Here is a 16,419-nt window from a genome sequence, read left to right as displayed (position 1 = left end):
CAAGGAAAACAGAAAGCACTGCACGCACGAACGAGGGCTCTGGATTGGGAACGGCTCCAGTGAAGATCCGGTGGAAACCTACGTGAAAATACGCCATGCGTTTCGCTCGGTGTCGGATAAGAATCATTGTTCAGACAGCCTGTAGACCCCTGCAGGGAGAGTAGAGTAGCGCCAAAGCTTTGCTGGTGACAGTCTCAAAACGAATTCGAAGCTGAGCTCTGCTTTCGACTGTCGCTCTCCAGAGATACCCAGAACTTTTTCGTATACGGATGCCTTGTTCCGTCAACCAAGAAAAGATAATCCTGCGGCGCCAGCCATGACGATTCCAGGTGATCCATGGGTGAGAATCTCTTAAAGGCCCGCAGCGGCGCACCATGTGGTCGGGTTCGATGTAGAAGTGCCAGTCTTGGCGAGAACCTCAATACGGATCTCGCAATCGTTTGTATGGAACGACGCCGAAGTATTGGGGCAGTTGTAGCAAAGGACCTTCTTCGAAGACGGAAGCCACGGGAACGAAACGGTGTACACTCCTTTTTCATCCGCTCCGGAACGCGTTGCTTCGCAAACGAGGGCGGACAGGTCATCTCGCTGGTTGCATTGACCATTTTCGTCGTCAAAGACTTTAAGCGTATCTTTCGTAGTCAGCGACGTGACGCCTTCTTCACACTGTATATGCACTGTCTGAGTCTCTTTTGGCACAACCCTGTCGTGCTTTTCCCCTGCTGCGCACTTTTCCACACCGCTTTCCTCTTGTTCCGCATCTCCGTGGTCGGGTGGAGCGCCTGGTTCCTCATCTGCTTTTGCGGTAACGGTTATCGTAACTTGGCATTCATTCACAATATCTCGTTTAATTTCTGGTTCTTCTCTTCTGCAAATGTAGCTCAGTTTCCTCTCCGTAGAGGGAGATTTAACCGGAGTGTTGAGTGTGCTCTGAAATGAAAGCACCTGCTCGAGGGGCCGACGGATGGGTAAAAGCTTCTAAGCCTGTAACTTCATACACCTACTCAGGACGTTTGGGATCAATAAATTTTAGCTCGGGGTTACAGCTGAATTGTGCTGTGTCTGTGTTCTCTGGAAACACAATGGGAATCCCCCTGGCCTCGTTGCAAGTCTGTACTTCCTCTCCCTTGAGTGCCTCCGCTGCCACTGGCGTTGGCGCCCAGGCGGGGGAAACAGCGGCGCCAGCGCCGACGACGAGTAACGCTTTGGAAAAACCGGCAATGTTTCTGCAGGTATAGCGTTGTGAACCAGCTCAATCTCACGCGCTTGTGAGCAAGGACAGATCTGGCGAGGTGCAGACGTGTCCGAGCAGCACGGAAAACCGACTTCTAAAACCGTCTCTGTCCCACCTCTCAATCTGTCTTCATACCCGCTTGCTACGCGACGGTTTCGTCCTTCCACTAACTGTGTATCTGATTGAACTTATGGATCTCTTAATAGACGCGCAAACGCATCAAAAGAGCTAATACATCCTCTGTGGCCGCAAACACTGTGAAACTCGTCGACGTGAGTCGTGGGCCCCCGCTTCTGGCAAGCATAGTTCATGTGCACGCGGTTGCTCCAAGAAACAACCGCCAAGCCCCAAGAATCAAATCATCACGTCAAATGCCGGTCAGCATTGGTTTCTGCTTTTCTCCAGCAGCTCTGCACACGAAATTACACACGTCATCAGGCGGTGACTCCTTTCGCCCTTTGTTCTCGTTTCGGGGTCCCGAGCACGAGAGCGTGGCAACCGCGACTGAAACGGAGGACCTCTTCTTGCATTGAGCTTAGTGACGTCAAAGTATAGCGGAGGGTGGCACTGAGACATACGGGTGCTTCCAACCGCATATGTCGACACCATTGTGAAGCCAACCGCCAGTCGTCTCTCACACCGCCCCCGCAAGTCTACCACAGTTCTGGGACGTGTGGCAAACGCCTCGACGGCAGGTATACGGAAGTGAAACCGTTTTGTCAAACTGCTTCCCACATTGTAGCATACGAGGCACGACACAAATGCACGTGCAGGTACTTCGGCACCGACATGAACTAGGCTATGAACTAGACTAAGTCTCTGTACCGTCGAGCACGAGCACAAATGGGACACACGCGATGATGGTGTCGGGTCCACACGTCAGTGCCCTCGCCGACAGCACTAATAACCGCGGTCGTGCGAAGCGAGACAGGACACAGGGGAAGAAGTGCTTCCGGAGTCGCCGGCGTTTAAATAAATGGAGGAATGTCTCAGGTGCTGGGGACTAACGTGAAACTATGCGATGCAAAGCCCAGCTCTTTTAATGGCACGAAAGGTGTGGACAAACCGTTGTCTGCTAGTGGGTGGCAATCCAGAATACTAGTAGTGCCTTTCGTGTGGACGTAAAGCCGAGGGCAGGCAGATCTGGAGGCGGCAAAACGCGCGTGAACAGGGACGCACTGGCATGGTTAAGTTTCGTGACGTTGAAGAGTACGGCGTATCAATCACCTGGCCTGAGTGTCTTTCTCTCTAGAGTTGGACAGGTTAGGATCATGTGGACCCCGTAAAACGCGCAGCGTACTGCTGACTCAGGATACAAAACGATTTGACGATGTATCGGCCTTGCCTCTGACCCGGCTAGCTAACAACACGTTTCTCACCGATTCACTCCCCGGGCTTTCAGGCAACCAGGGCAACACCCAAAACGCTAGCGACGAAAGTTCCAGTAATCGTCTTGCTGTCGGTTGGTCGTAGCTTTGACACTGTGCTCGAGGTGGTCGGCTCCGGAGTCGAGGTACTTGCCCGAGGGGACACAGTGATTTTGATCTCACAGTCACTAGCTCGGAAGGACAAGGAAGAAGCTGCAGTGCATTTGTAGCAGAGGGCCTGTTTGGTCGTCGGTAGCTGCGGAAACGTTACAGTGTAGATTCCATTTTCAGCTTCCGAACGTGTGGCTTTGGGAACGAGGCCGGAGAGGTCAGCTGGCTTTTTGCATTCGCCGTTTTCATTGTCAAAGACGCTGAGTTTTTCTGGCGGCAGCAGAGAGTTCACCTCTGCTCCACACTGGAAGCGTACCACCTGCTCTTCGCGTGAAACGAGTGCCTCATGCTTCTCTCCTTGTTTGCACTTGACTACATCACCTCCCTGGTCTCCGCCATCTTCGTGGTCGGGCAAAGGGTCTGGTTCGTCCGGCTTTTTTGCAGGAACCGTTATCGTAACTGGACACGCCATCACAAGGTCCTCTGAGTGTTTTGGCCTCCTTTGTGTGCAAATGTACTTTAGCTTTCGCGGAACGTTGCGAGAGGCGATGGGTATTCTAAGGGTGTAGAGTTTGCCATTTGATTCGTCTTCAGGACCGGTTAATTCGGCGTTTTCGTACAAATGCGTAAGCAGCCGTTGAGCAGGCTCCAGTGGAGCCGGGCCTTCTTCTCTCTCCTCATTCAAAGCACTGGCTCCGGTAACCAGATGTTGGGTAATGAGTTCGGTATCTTCTATCACTTCGTACACGTATAGGGGATTTTCAGGGTCAATGAATGTGTGATCGGTGCCACACCTGAACTTCACCGCTTCTTCATTTTCTGGAAACTCAACGGTGACGCCCTCGGGGGTCGTGCATGCCTGTGGCCCCGCTCCACCGACGCCATCTGCTGCCGTTGGCATCAGCGCCCAAGCGAGGGAGAGAGCCCCGCCAGCGCTGACAAAGAGTAACATCCGAAAAAGGCCGGTCAACATTCTGCTAATGCAACAGTGCTTAGGTCCAATCTGCGCTGCGGAGCTCCTCTGTCCCACGTGCTTGTGGGTGAGGGGGAGGAGAGTATTGAGTCTAGTCTTCCTAGGTTGGCTTACTTTCGCAGCGCAAGAACCTACTCTGGAGAGGATGCGCATGAGCCAGATACTCTCTCATGCTCGTGCCCAGCAGCTACGCACCTGATAATATCAGGCCGACTTTGAAAAGTGATAGGACGCATCGGCCTCTCACCAAGCGCCTCGACGTGCCATGAGCGACTCTATCTGCTGTGCTGAGACATTTTCCAGAATCAGATAGCGTCTGTCCCGGCCCCGCTTCTAAAAAGCCACATTGGGGTGCATGCACGCACCACCCTCGAAGCCCCGACGAAATGTCTGCTCGAGTGCTGCGCTGACTGCGACGAATGGCTAATATCCAGCAGAGACATCGCAGCCCCCTTCGCGGATGAGTAAGTCTTCAAAAGTTTGGAAAAGCGAAGGGCGCAAATGGATTTGTCATGCATGTGCGGTTCCTCTCATTGCCCCTGATGCCAGACACAAGTATGCTGTGTGGGCAGTGTTCTCGCGACAGCGCATTGAGCCTGTAGAGGGGGGGGATAGCCTACCGGCAACGGCTTTTCATATCAGAAGGCATGACATGAGTTGTACAGCATGCCTGTGCTGGCCGCCGGTGGGGCGATGCCTACACTATTGCAGAGCGGCCATGTCGTCTTAGGTATGATTATTATGCAAAAGGGGGTCATATTTATACAAATTCGGCGTGCGTATGGCTACTTGTAGGAATAGCCAGTAACTGGGTGAACATATTGTAAACCATGGCAGGTAGATGAGAGGCAGACGGCCGCATGTGTAGGTGGCGTCGCTTGGTGACTTGTATGCAGAGAAACCACATAAATGTTCATGGCTTCCCACACTTACATAGTCACATGAACACCAAAAAGACGCAGGTGAACAGAGAATGTCTTTCGAGCCCCCTGATGAGCACTGTGATCGGGACAGGCTTTGCGCCTCAAGTCGATACGCGCGTTGATTCATTTATCACCACGGTGCGAGCGTCTAGCCAGACGCAGCTTGCAACAAGGCACTAAAGGAGCAACACGCACTCTGTAAGGTCACCAATCCGCGCACAGCCATCATCGACCAGGCACCCGGCTCCGCTCGCCAGGCAGCGTGCCTCCCAAGGCCGAAAAATGTTTGGATGTGCCGATATAGCATGGCAAGACATTTTTAGGGCATACACCGGCGGTTACGACATATGCGCGCCTTCTGCTGGAAAAACCTATGCGTCTTCCTCGTTTCAGTGTCAGCGAACTGACTGTAGTGTTTTGATAGAAGTGATATCCGTCTAGAACGGCCTAGCGCAAACCCCCCTGATCACTATTTTTTTCTGCTGAGACCGCCCAATGCCAGACTGATCAGCGAGCGCAGTAATGCAAAAACGCTCGCAGGGCGAGCGATCTTCTCGCCTCGTGCTGCGGCTGTCCTTTCTGGAGGTGAATCAGTGCAGCGAGTATCTGCGCACAGAAAACTGCAGTGCAGCGCCGATAGCCCACACGCATCGCGGTAAGCACGTCCGCGGAGCGAGGTGGGACCGTAACCACTCTGAAACAGATCTTTCTTCTTTCTGATGGTTTTAGTTTGTGGCCATTGAGTATGCAAATATCCAGTAACTCAGGGTCCTTCTTCACGTGCTGAAGACTGACGTTCTGCGGGAAAAACAGCACGAAGCTCCCCTCAGGTAGGTTGACGCCTTAGCACAACGGCACCGGCCGCTATGCATGAAAAAAACTTCAGCGGGTCAGCGCCTGGCAACACAGAAGTTTCGGTGTTCCCGACGGCCTCAGGCCATACTCTCTATATGCAGCGCAGGAAGGAATCACAAGATTCCCGGCTGCCCCCTAACTCCGAAACCGAGTCTTCTACCTCTCTCGTCATGAGGCGGTCGATAGCGAAGATTGGGCCCCCGCTCTCATCGCCATGAGTGGTTCCTGTGTCTGCGCGGGTTCCCCCATTCCCCTCTCTGCGTGTGCTCCGCTCCCGCATGCCGTCTCCTGGGACACCCGCATGCGCGAGCAGCTGCGACGCCTGGACAGCCAGTTGCTGGGAGGGCTGGAGATCGGGGCAGCTTCCCCCTCCGATCTCACGAGACGACCCCGCCGTTGACTCGAGCCCAAGACGCAACCTGAGCTGCTCCCCGATGGCCATGCCCGGTGAGAGTCCTTTATTCAGGAGCTCCTCTGACCGCGGCGTCGCATCTTTGCACATCTGCGGAGCTTCAGCCGGACGCTGCGGAGCCGAGACGACCTGCTGCGCAAAAACGGCAGCACGCGGCAAAACTGCAGCTGACGCCCCCCGCTGCTCAAGGATCTGCTGGGCGTCGCCTACATAGCAGACAGACCGCCGCCTCGCGGCCCTGCCCGCTGACTCACCCTGCGAAAAAGCTCCGACTCCCTCTCCGTCGCCCCCTCTCGCCCTCCCCGGGAGACAAAGAGCCTGACGAGGCAGCTTCTCCTCCGGCCTCGTCAGGTGTCCCTCCCACAGGGGCGGAGCCGAGACGCCGCGCGAGACGGGCTCGGCGACGGCAGGGTCTCCTCCTGGGGGACGGGCTCGAAGGGCCACGGGCGCGTCGAAGACGGGCGCCGCGCCGCCGGCATGAGGCAGGAACACGAGCTGGCCTCGCTCGCGCAGGGTGCTCGCCGTCTCCAAAGAAAAGTGACCCCGAGCCGACTGCGGGCCTCCGCTGGCCGCAGCCGAGAGGGGAGGCAGCAGACGAGATGGCAGGGAGGAGAGACGGCCGCAGCTGGGGGACGTGTCGCCGCAGAGATCAGAACCCGATGCAAGCATATCAGGGCCTCCCCCTCTCTCGTGCTGTGCCCCGGGCGAGCCGCCTCCGATATAGCTCCGCAGACGAGGGGACAGCGCCCGGCTTGGAGCGCGAGAGACTGTTGACGCCCTGAGGCGCTCGCCGGCTGTCGCCGATTGCGTCCGTGGAGCCCCAGCCCCGGGCTCCGTGCTGTCCCTTCTCATGAGCCTATCGAGACACACGGACTTGGCGAGCAGGACGTTGGGGACTTCCAGCAAAGGCATCTCGCCGCTTCTCAGCCTTTCCACCGTCCTCTTGCGGTCGTCGGGCGCGCCGCATGCAGAAGAGCCCAAAGGAGCCTCGCGTGCGTCGCCCTCGTGTCGAGGCGCCGGGAGGCGTTGAGCGGGGCACCCTCCGCCGCCAGCGCCGGATCTGTGCGTGTCTAGCAGGGCGTCTCCTCCCTCAAACTTGTCGACCGCGTTACTGTCGCCTCGGGGGGTTGACTGGGCTCCAGCCGACCGCCCTTGAGCCCAAGCCGCCGGCTCCGCTGCCTCCGCCGACTCTGCCGCGGCGGGAGGCGCCCGCGGCTCGAGCGGAGGCAACGCCGCCAGCGAGTCTGCCAGCCCGCGGTCTTCCTGTAGGGCCTGGCGACTGGGCGCTGCAGACGCGCCCGACGCAGATGAAGGAGCCCCCCAGCCGGCGAGAGGGGCTGGCGGACGCGATGCCCCCTGATGAGGTGAAAAGGACGACGAGAGGTGCTGGGACGCCGAGGCGGCCGCCGACGAGTCGAAAGCAGGTGGCGCTGCGACAGGAGGCGCGCGCGGGAAGAAGGGTCCACGCGGTTGCGGCAGGGAGGGCATCGTAGAGGACGAGGACGCGAATCCTGGCGGACGAGCGGGAACGTGCGGAGGGGCGTGCGCCGCCCAGGAATGTCCGTACGCGCAGCTGGGCGATGCAGACGCTGGACTCGGGTTCGCCGCAGCGAGTTTTCGCGGGAGAAAGGGCAAGAGTGAAGAAGAAAAGGGGACGACCGGGAAGGAAGGGAGCAAATGCGTCGAAAGCGGAGCCGAGTCGTAGCGATGCAGCTGGTCCAACGCGTACAGCAGCAGGCGCTCGAGCGCGACCGTCAGCGGGTGAAAGGGGAGGGTCGGAGACGCCGCTGCGGAAATATACAACCAATAAACTCCATGCATGAATACAAGAGATAATAAGGGCATTCTGGTAGCTTTCTTGGCACAACGTTAAAACGAAAGGCATTCCACGCAACACATGGGGGGTAGAAAAAGGACAAAATTCGGGAGAAAAAACGAGGCCGGCAAATAGAGAATAAGAGGAAACGCGCCAGTAGCCTGATCTACGCGTCTACAGCCAATAGACGTGGCGAACGACGTGGCCAGTTCGCCAGGCGACAACTTGTTGAAAGCTCTCCCCAGCAGTCGCGCAGAACCACAAGAGATGCAGAAAAGCTTCACAAACGCGAAGCCGGCCTCAAGAAGGCACACGAAAAGCAGACAGGAGTTGCGCTTCGGTCTTTCCTCGCACGCCCCTCTACTGTCACCAGGCTGCGAGGAAGTCTCTTTTGGTTTTCCGAGTCTCTCGAATATGGTTGAAAGGTCACAAAGCTGCAGGCTCCGCACTCACCCAGAGACGCGGAGGCATTGGCAGTAGAGAACGAAAAAGGGCCTGAGAAGCTGGAGCGCCCCGATGTCGACAATGTGCACGCGATGGCAGCCTCTCGCTGAGTTTCTTTGGGACGGGTAAGTTGAACAAAAGAGAGCAAAAATCCGCCTGCTTCTCACCTGCTTTCCAGCCCTGAACAGGCTTTGCGCCGAGGACAAGCCGCAGCAGTTCTTCCTCGTCGGAGTTTCCTCCGTCCCCTTCACTCTCTCCATCTGAACGGTGGCGCTCGGGCTCCTCCGCCCCGTGACGTTCTTCGCCCCGTGCGATGTCCGTGTCTCCCTCCGGGACCCCGCCCGAGCCCGAGGACCCTAACTGGAGCGTCGTCGAGCGGCGCAGAAGGGACGCGGTCGCGAGTTCGGCGCGAACCAGCGCGGCGAGCAGACTCCACTCTGCCTGAGAAACGCGGTCACAAAAACAAAAACTCGCGAAAATACCAGCTGCACGACTGGGGCAGATGTATCCCGCCGCAGCCGGACGGAGGTCGCAAGAAAAAGAAAAAGAAGAAAGGGAGAAGCGATGAGTTCCATCTGCCCCACGTCACACCTAGTCTCCGCAGTCTGCGTGGGCAGCTTTATACTCTACCGAAGGAGAAAGGTCACGAACGAAAACGCCGACCCGCGAAAGACGGTACCGCGTGGAAGAAAGGCTGGACAGAACGGAGAAGGGAGAGGCAGAAGCACAAAGGCACGAAAAAGAGATCGCGCCTGCCCTTCAGCCGCGCCACAAGGCCCCGGCAACGAGAGCTCTCGAATGCCTGTCGAGACGGCTGATTTTGCCCTACCAGCGTTCGTTGCTCGTCGCGTACAGTTGTCGTGTCGACCGGCAAGAGATGCGAGTAGGACTTTCCCTGTAAGTCCCCCGAAAGGGGAGGGCAGCTGCTCCTGGCGCGAGGAGGCGCAGGCCGAATCGGCATCTCCTGCACTGGAAGGCTGCCGTCGTCGCCTTCATCCTCTCCGTCTTCTTCCTCCTCGCCTGTCCGCGCCTCGTGCGACCGGCTGTCTTCTGTCTCTTCACCAGCCACCCGCCCTGCTTCGTCCGTGTCGATCCTTCTGCAGTCGCCCGCGCCACTCAGAAACAGTGCCGACGCCGCGGCGCGCCTCTCGTCCGCTTCGCGCGCGCAGGGGGGCGGAGAAGCAGAGCTGGGCACCGCAGCGCCGGCGCCCGCAGACGGTGTGCGGTCGGGAAGGGTCCCCCCTGCGCACGGAGACGACGCGAAGGGGGCAGAGCTAGGCCTGCCGAGCAGAGACGTCGCACCCGCGGGGAGCGGCGACGGCGTTGCATGGAGAGACGCAACCGAGGACTGGCGGCATGGCGTCGTCGTCTGCGTCGGCGTGTCCTTTACGCCCCGCGCCCGGCTCGCGTCCTCAGCCGCGCCTTCCGCGCTCGTTTCTCTCGAGGGCGCTGTCGTCGAGGAGGCTCCCGAGGGCGGGTCGCGGAGCTCCGGAGGCGACGGCTGCTGCAGGGCGACGCAGCTGCGAGGAGAAGAAGACGGCGCAGGCGACGAAACAGAGGAAGAAAAGAAGAAGCCGTTCAGCTCGCGCTCGCAATTCGCCTGATTGCCGCACGCCTCCCCTCCTGAGTGCCGTCTGTCTTCTGCAGACCCTCGAGAGGGCGCGGGGGACTCATCCGCGCGGCGCTTCCGCCCCTCCACAGGATCCGCCTCCCTGCATGCGCAGAAGAATGCCCACGCCACGTCGTCTGTTTTGATCTGCGCGCCCGCCTCGCGTTCGCCTCGCGGAAAGTCCTGCACCATCTCGTCTCCCTCTCCGTGTCTCCCGGCCGCGCGAGCGGCCTCCGCCTGCGAGGTGTCTCCTTTTCTCTCCACGGAAACGCCGGTCCCTCTCCCGGCCTCTGCGGCCGCAGGCGGGGGGCGGCCGCGCGCGTCGTGCGCCTCCAGGCACCCGCGGAGCGCCGCCAGGAACCTGGAGGGCAAGCGGAAAGACGGGGCGAGCGGCGGGGACGAAGAGCCTCCGCGCACGGGCCTCTGGGGAAACTCAGAGAGGCAGAACATTGGCTGACTGAACACGAAGCTGCTTTGAAAAAAAGAGAGAATCGGCGCCTCTCGCTGCCAAGCCTCGCGCGCCTTTTCATGACTTGGGCCATCGCCGTCTTCTTCGGCCGCCGCGCTCTCCTCGCTCGCATGCCGTAGGTCGCCCGCCGCCGCGTCGTCTCGGCGCAGCGGGCTCTCGATATCGCCCACGGCAAGCGGCCTGCCGCCGCATTTGTTCGGCGTTTCGCCGCGCTGAGCGCCCTGAGCCTTGCTGCCGAAGGGGAGGAAGGACAACGCAGATGCGACATGCTTCTTTCGTCGCTCTCGCGGCTCGTCGCCCGACGCGTGGTACCGCTCGACGCTCTCGGCACGCGTCTGTTCCTCCCGCGCACGCGCGCGCTCCGCAGCCCGCCGGGTGGCGCTGAGAAGAGATGGCGGCAGACCAGCCAGCAGCTGCGGCGCGAGGGCCTTCCTGCGGCCTTCTCGCCACCCCCCCTCCACAGCTGCGCCCGCCGCGTGGTGCCGCACGACGCCCTCCGCCTCGCTGTCTCGCGCCTCTGCGTCCGCGCCCCTTCGGCCGCCGGTCTGAGGCTCGCCACGACCCTCCCTGTCTCCTGGGGGCGAGTCTTCCCGCGCCGCGGCCGCGACCGCCGTGTGCGCCGCGCGATTCAGGTCGAGGGCGTCGGCGAGCGCGACGAGATGCGGCGCCTGGGCAAGAAGCGACTCCGCGACAGTCAGCTCCCGCCAGTGGAAGACACGCGCGCGGCGCAAGTCGCGCGGGCCCTCCTCCTGCGGCAGAGTCCGACCTCGCGTCAGGGGCAGCGGCCGCGCAGAGCCGCCGGGGGGGGCAAGCAGGAAAGCGCATCCGAGCGACATGGGCAGGCTGAAGGAGAGCATCGAGGCGAGGGACGCCGCGCTGGCCGCCGCCGCCGTCCGTGCGACGTTTGCAAAGTTCTCCGGCGCGAAGAAGGGCGCCAGAGCCGACGCCTCCGCGCCGCCTTGCAGAAGCGCCTGCCGCAGCTGCGAAAACTGCTCTGCGCGCTGAAAGCCCCGGAGCAGGCCCTCGGGGTCCTCGCCCCAGCGGGCCGCAGACCCCACGGCCGCCAGGGGCGGGCGAGAAAAGAGCGGAGACGGCGAGGAGAAGGTCGAGGTCGGCAAGGCGCCCAAGGTCGGCGCCTGCTGCGGCGCGGCGGCGAGCGCCGCGGAGGAGCTCGCGTCGGCGGCGGGGTGTGGAGTCTGCAGGAACTCGGGAGCGAGGAAGCGCGAAGGAACGAGGCGCGGCAGAAAGCAGCCAAAGTGGTGACGGAAAAAATGGAGGAACAATGTATCCCACCCGAACGGAAAGAAGTTGCCCCCTGCGACGAAGTCGCGTCCCGCGCCCGCTACCACCGGCACGCCGCCGCGTGTCCCTTCCTCCGCGCCAGACGCAGCAGCCTCCGCGCGCGAGGCGTCCGCCGCCGCCGAGGAAGAAGAAGCGCAGGCCGACGAGAAGGGAGGCTTCACGGAGCTCGGCACCCGCGTGGGAGTCGGCGCCGCGCCTAGAACCTCAAAGGCGGGCCGCAGCCCCGACTGGAGCAGCTGGTGCAGAAGTTGGTTGGCAAACAGGAGGGAGATCTGCTTCTTCGTCGCGCGCAAGAAGTTTTCTTTGCGAGAAAGAGCCGCACGACGCGACGACGCAGACTGAGGCTCCCGCGGCGGGTCGCCTCTTTCCAGCGGCGAGAGAGAGGAAGTAGCGGAAGCGGCGGAACCCGCCGCGCAGGGAGGCGCCGAAAGCGCGGGAGGAGGCGCGGCCTCCGCGAGAGACGCGGTCGCTTCGGCGGCGCAGGGCGAAGAGGAAGACGAGATGTGCGGATGCAGTTCGGTGGAGGAGGCCGCCGACTGAGCCGCGAAGCGACGAGAGGAAGACGCAGCCTCCTCCTTCTCCTCACCCGCCAGCGCCAGCGCATCGAGCAGCCACTGCACAGTCGAGCGAAGCGACGGCAGCGGCGGGACGAAGACGGGGAACAAGAGGTACTTCGGCGAGGGAAAGAGCGCATGCAGTGGCGACAGCCGCTCGCGAGGGACTCTACTCCTACTACCCCGCCCAGCCTTGTCGCCCGACGAACGCCGTCTTCTTCCTCCGCCAGAGCCTCTTCGGCTCGACCTCTCTGGCGAGCCGTGTGCACTCGCGTGGGCGCCGCGCGACTCGGCGGCGCCGCCTGCCGTCGCGGCAGCTTCTGGGTCATCGGCCTGCGTGTCTCGCCTTTTTCGTCGACTGCCTGTCTGTGGCTGTCGAAGCGAAGGCGCGGGCCGACGCAGCGGCAGGTACTCGGCGCTCAGGACGCCTGGAAAGGACGACCGAGATACCAGCGCGCCCTTCCCAGTCTGCGGCGGCGCAAGGCGGAGCCGCACCCCTGCAACGACCAAGCTGTCGAGGGCGAACGTCTCGTCTCGCAAGCCCTTCCCCGAGCCGCGTCGGCCGCCGGATCTTCCTCTCCGCTGCTCGCCGCGCCACCGCTTGTACACTGCGTCCACGAAGAGCGACGGCTGCAGCAGAATGTAAAGACGCCGCACGAAGAACTCGACGTCCGCCAGCAGAGCGTCGTCGGCGCAGGCCTCTGGACCGCCTCGGCTGCTGAGCGCGAGCGGCGCAGGGAAGCGCTCGCGCGCGACGGCGAGGAGACTGGAGAGGAAGAGCGAGTAGCGGTGCGCGAGGAAGCCGAGCAACGCGCCGGCCGAAGAGAAATTCTGCAGCAAGTTGTCCTGCAGCGGCGGAAGAGTCAGACACGGCGGCGCCGGCGGGTCTGCGGCGAACGCGTTCGCGAAGGCCTTCTTCCGCTCGCGTCGTAGCCGGCGCGCGTGCCGCTGGTCGCGCGCAGTCTGCGCCGCCTGCGCCCGCACGACTGCTGCCCATCCGCGGCTGGATGCGGCCGGCGAGGAGGCCGACGCGCGAGAGGACTCCCAGGAGTCTGAAGACTCTGCCGCCTCTGAAGAGGAGGAGGAAGACGCGCGGGGCGAGGAAGCTGCGGAGAGAGCTCGAGAGGCCTCCGCGAGGTCGGCGAGCGACGCCGGGGGGACCGCGGAGGCACTCCGTCGCGGGGTCGAGCCGACCTCGGCTGCCTCGGAGCCTGCGTCGTCGCCCGACTCTTCCTCCGAACACTCCGAGCTCCTTCGTCTCTCCCCGCGCGAGGCGTCGTCGTCGCTGCCTGTCTCGTCTGTCTCGCTGTCGCCCGTGGCGCGCACCCCTTGCCAGAGAGTCGGCACGCCCCCGGCGGGGAAGAGCGAGGCGTCGCCGCGCAGCCAGCCGCGGAGCGACGTCACTTTCTTGCCGTTCTCCTCGCGCGAGGAGTTCACGTCTCTCAGGCGGAAGTAGTCCGCGACGCGCGGTAGCAGCGGACTCACGAGTGGATGACTCAGCGTCAAGCGCGCGAGGTAGTGCGGCGGCAGAAGAAAAAGCAGGTCGGCGACGCAATCCGGCGCCGCGCCCGTAGGCCCCCCGGCCGCCCAAAACTGCGTCGCAGCGGGCGAGAGCGAGAGAAGGGTCCCGCCGCCGGGCTCCTCGGAAAAATCCGTCGCCGGCGGCAACGTGCCCAGAGGAGACCCTGCGGGCACCGGCGCACCCCCGCAGGCGGGGAGGCGCTTCGCCGCGGGGCACTGGAAGAATGCGAAAAAGTCTTCCACGGAGACTGCACCAGCACCGGGCGACGGCGACGCGGGCTGCAGCGCGAGCGACCACAGCGCCATGAGCTCGCCGACGAACGCCTCGAGGCAGCGCTGCTGGCCTTGCTTCATGAGCCGCTGGACGGGCGCGACGAGGTCTTTGCAGAAGTCAAAGTCCCCGTGAGTCGCCTTCTCGGGGAAATGCCCAACTGCCCACGCGTCTACATCGCGTCTGGCGAACGCGGAGAGCCCCGCCGCCAGGCGCGTCGCGGCTTGGAGCTTCGTCTCCACCGCGGGCGCGTCCCTCGCTCCGAGTGAGGCTCCAGGGCCCTCGGCGACGGTCGCAGCGGTCGCGGCGGCCGCCGCCGCGGCGCGGGCGCGGCGGAGGCGGCAGACCTCGCGGTAGGCGTCGAGCATCGCGAGACTGCCTTCCCAGGGGAAGAGCTCGTCGGCTTGCCCGTGGATCAGGAGGACGGGGCAGTCGCACGCGAGGAGTTCTTTCTCGACGTTCCATCCGGAGGAAACGAGCGCGCGCGCGATGAGCGACGGCACAAACGCCGTCGCTGCATGCGTGATGGAGCGATAGGGACACTGCAGCACGAGGCCGCCAGGGACCGGCAGCGCCTCCACGCGCGACGCCACAACGGGGCGGGGCGACGCCGCGGCCGCGGCGTCGCCCCGCGAAGAAAACGCAGGAGACAAAGAAGCGCCAGGCGCACCAGCCCCAGACAAAGAAGGGAGAGACGAGAAAGGAGGAGAGAGAAAAAAAGAGGGAGAAGAAGAGAAGGAAGAAGAGGGAGGAGGAGAAGACTGCGGAGGGGATGGAGGCGAGCTGCCATGGAGGGGCGGCGGCGGCGCGATTCCGGTGGCAGGCGCGCACGGGGACGGTATGACTGGAATTGAGTCTTCGGTGCAGTCCTGAACAGGCGAGGCAGCCGAAGACTCTCTGGGGTCTGGCTCTTCGTCCTCGTCCTCGTCTAGCCAGGGAGTGCCGCCCGCCGCAGCGAACGCGGCTGCCGCCACACCCGCGAGGAATAACGAGACGGGATTTTTCTTGTGCGTCCGACTCTTCTCGCGCTCAGGCCAGTCCCCCTGTCGACTCCAGGACTCGCTCTCTTCCTCTCCTCTGCAAAAAAAGTCGCCTCGCTTTCGCTGTCGCCTCTCTGCGGCCGCTCTTGCCGACGCCCCACGCTGCTCACCGTCGCGGTCTTCCGTCTCCGTTTGTTCCGTCTCTGTTTTTCCGCTCTCGGTTTTTTCTGTGTCCTGCTGCGCCGCAGAGGCGGCGTCCGCCTCGCTCGCGGGCCTCTCGGCGGCCGCGGCTAGCAGATGGGCGAGGCGTCGCCGCTGTGTGAGCAGGACGGAGCCTGCGAGGCGTCGGGCGGCGCGCGTACAGGGGCCCGTGCCGATTGAAGTCCCCCAGAAGATGATTTTCTGTGGAGGCCAGTGGAGGCGATGCATCGCGAAGGCGAGGACGGACTGAAGCGTGAGGTCGACCGAGGCCTCGTCTGCGGCGCCCGCGTACTTGCCGTAGCCTGGGTAGTCGAACAGGAGGAAGTTCGCATGCAGCCGCTGCGACAGCATCCGCGACCGCGAGTAGATGTCGCCGATGTCGCTGCCGTTTCCATGCGCGTAGATGATTAGGTACGGGCAGGACACCACGCGAGACGTCGGTCCGCGAAAGAGCGACGACACGGCGTCCTCCGCCGCGCTCGCCGAAAAGGAGACGCCGCCGGAGGCAGAACGTGCCGCAGAGGAGACCGAGCCCGAGAGCAGCTCCGAGGAGACCGCAGCGGAAGACGCCCGGGACGAGTCAGCAGCGCCCGAGGTTCCTGCGCCATGCGCCCGTGGAGGCGGCGACAGGAGTGGAGACGGAGGCGACGCGCCCGCGCTACCTCCTCTCCCGGCTGCCTCCACGTCTCGGTGGCGCGCGCTAGGCCGTCGCCGTTTTGGCGCAGGATGAGGTTTTACCTCCTGCGCGGGGGCGTCGGCGGCGAACAGACAGCGACCGCCGCATGTGCAGAGGTCCGAGCACGCGAGGCTTCCCTCGTCGTGCGTCGCGTTGCCTTGAACGAGTTCGCGCCGCAGGACTTGCTGCTGCAGCATGACGTGTCTGTGAAGAAGCACCAGGAGGCGCCGCGTCTGCGCGAGGCACCGCTCCAGCCTGGAGATGCGCTCCTCTACCGGCCTGCACGCCTCCGAGCGACTCGCCGCCTCGCGACTCGCCGCGCCCGCGGAGGCCGCGCCGGGGGAGAGCAGGCAGTCCGAGGAGGACTGCGGCGACTTGGCGCCTGCGTCTGGGGGGACACGCGCCGTCGCGGGGCGGAGGCTCTTCCCGCGGGAGCGCGCGAGGTGGTCCAGCGAGAGGCAGTAGTGGCGCTCGAGCTGGCGCAGGTGCGAGGTGAGCAGCTCGAAGAGCTGAATCTGCGTGCTCAGGTGCTGCCGGAGGTTCGTGCGCGGATGCGAGAGTAGAAGAAAGAGCGGAATCTTCAGCTCGGGGTTGTCAAGGCGCGGCAGGAGCAGCAGCTGTGGGACGGAGGACGCGTCGTAGCTGCTCAACGTGCCGGGGAACATCCCCGCGCTCACGAGCTTCTTCACCAGATGCGACAT

General features: G+C 62.7%; 2 protein-coding genes across 2 annotated transcripts; both read right to left on the bottom strand.

Annotated features, from left to right (window-relative positions):
* Nucleotides 1-2,632: 2,632 nt before the first annotated feature.
* Nucleotides 2,633-3,685, bottom strand: BESB_025240 (SAG-related sequence SRS37B; the record flags this gene model as incomplete). Its single annotated transcript, XM_029361212.1, has 1 exon — nucleotides 2,633-3,685. The coding sequence occupies one exon, from the start codon at nucleotides 3,683-3,685 to the stop codon at nucleotides 2,633-2,635; it is 1,053 nt and encodes a 350-aa protein (XP_029215567.1).
* A 1,869-nt stretch (nucleotides 3,686-5,554) lies between these two features.
* Nucleotides 5,555-16,419, bottom strand: BESB_025230 (uncharacterized protein; the record flags this gene model as incomplete). The annotated part of the gene is made up of 3 exons (XM_029361211.1): nucleotides 5,555-7,662; nucleotides 8,303-8,576; nucleotides 8,965-16,419. The coding sequence occupies 3 exons, from the start codon at nucleotides 16,417-16,419 to the stop codon at nucleotides 5,555-5,557; spliced, it is 9,837 nt and encodes a 3,278-aa protein (XP_029215566.1).

This window comes from Besnoitia besnoiti (assembly GCF_002563875.1).
Source record: "Besnoitia besnoiti strain Bb-Ger1 chromosome Unknown contig00014, whole genome shotgun sequence".
Classification (NCBI taxonomy): domain Eukaryota; phylum Apicomplexa; class Conoidasida; order Eucoccidiorida; family Sarcocystidae; genus Besnoitia; species Besnoitia besnoiti.
This window is presented reverse-complemented; position numbering and strand designations above follow the sequence as displayed.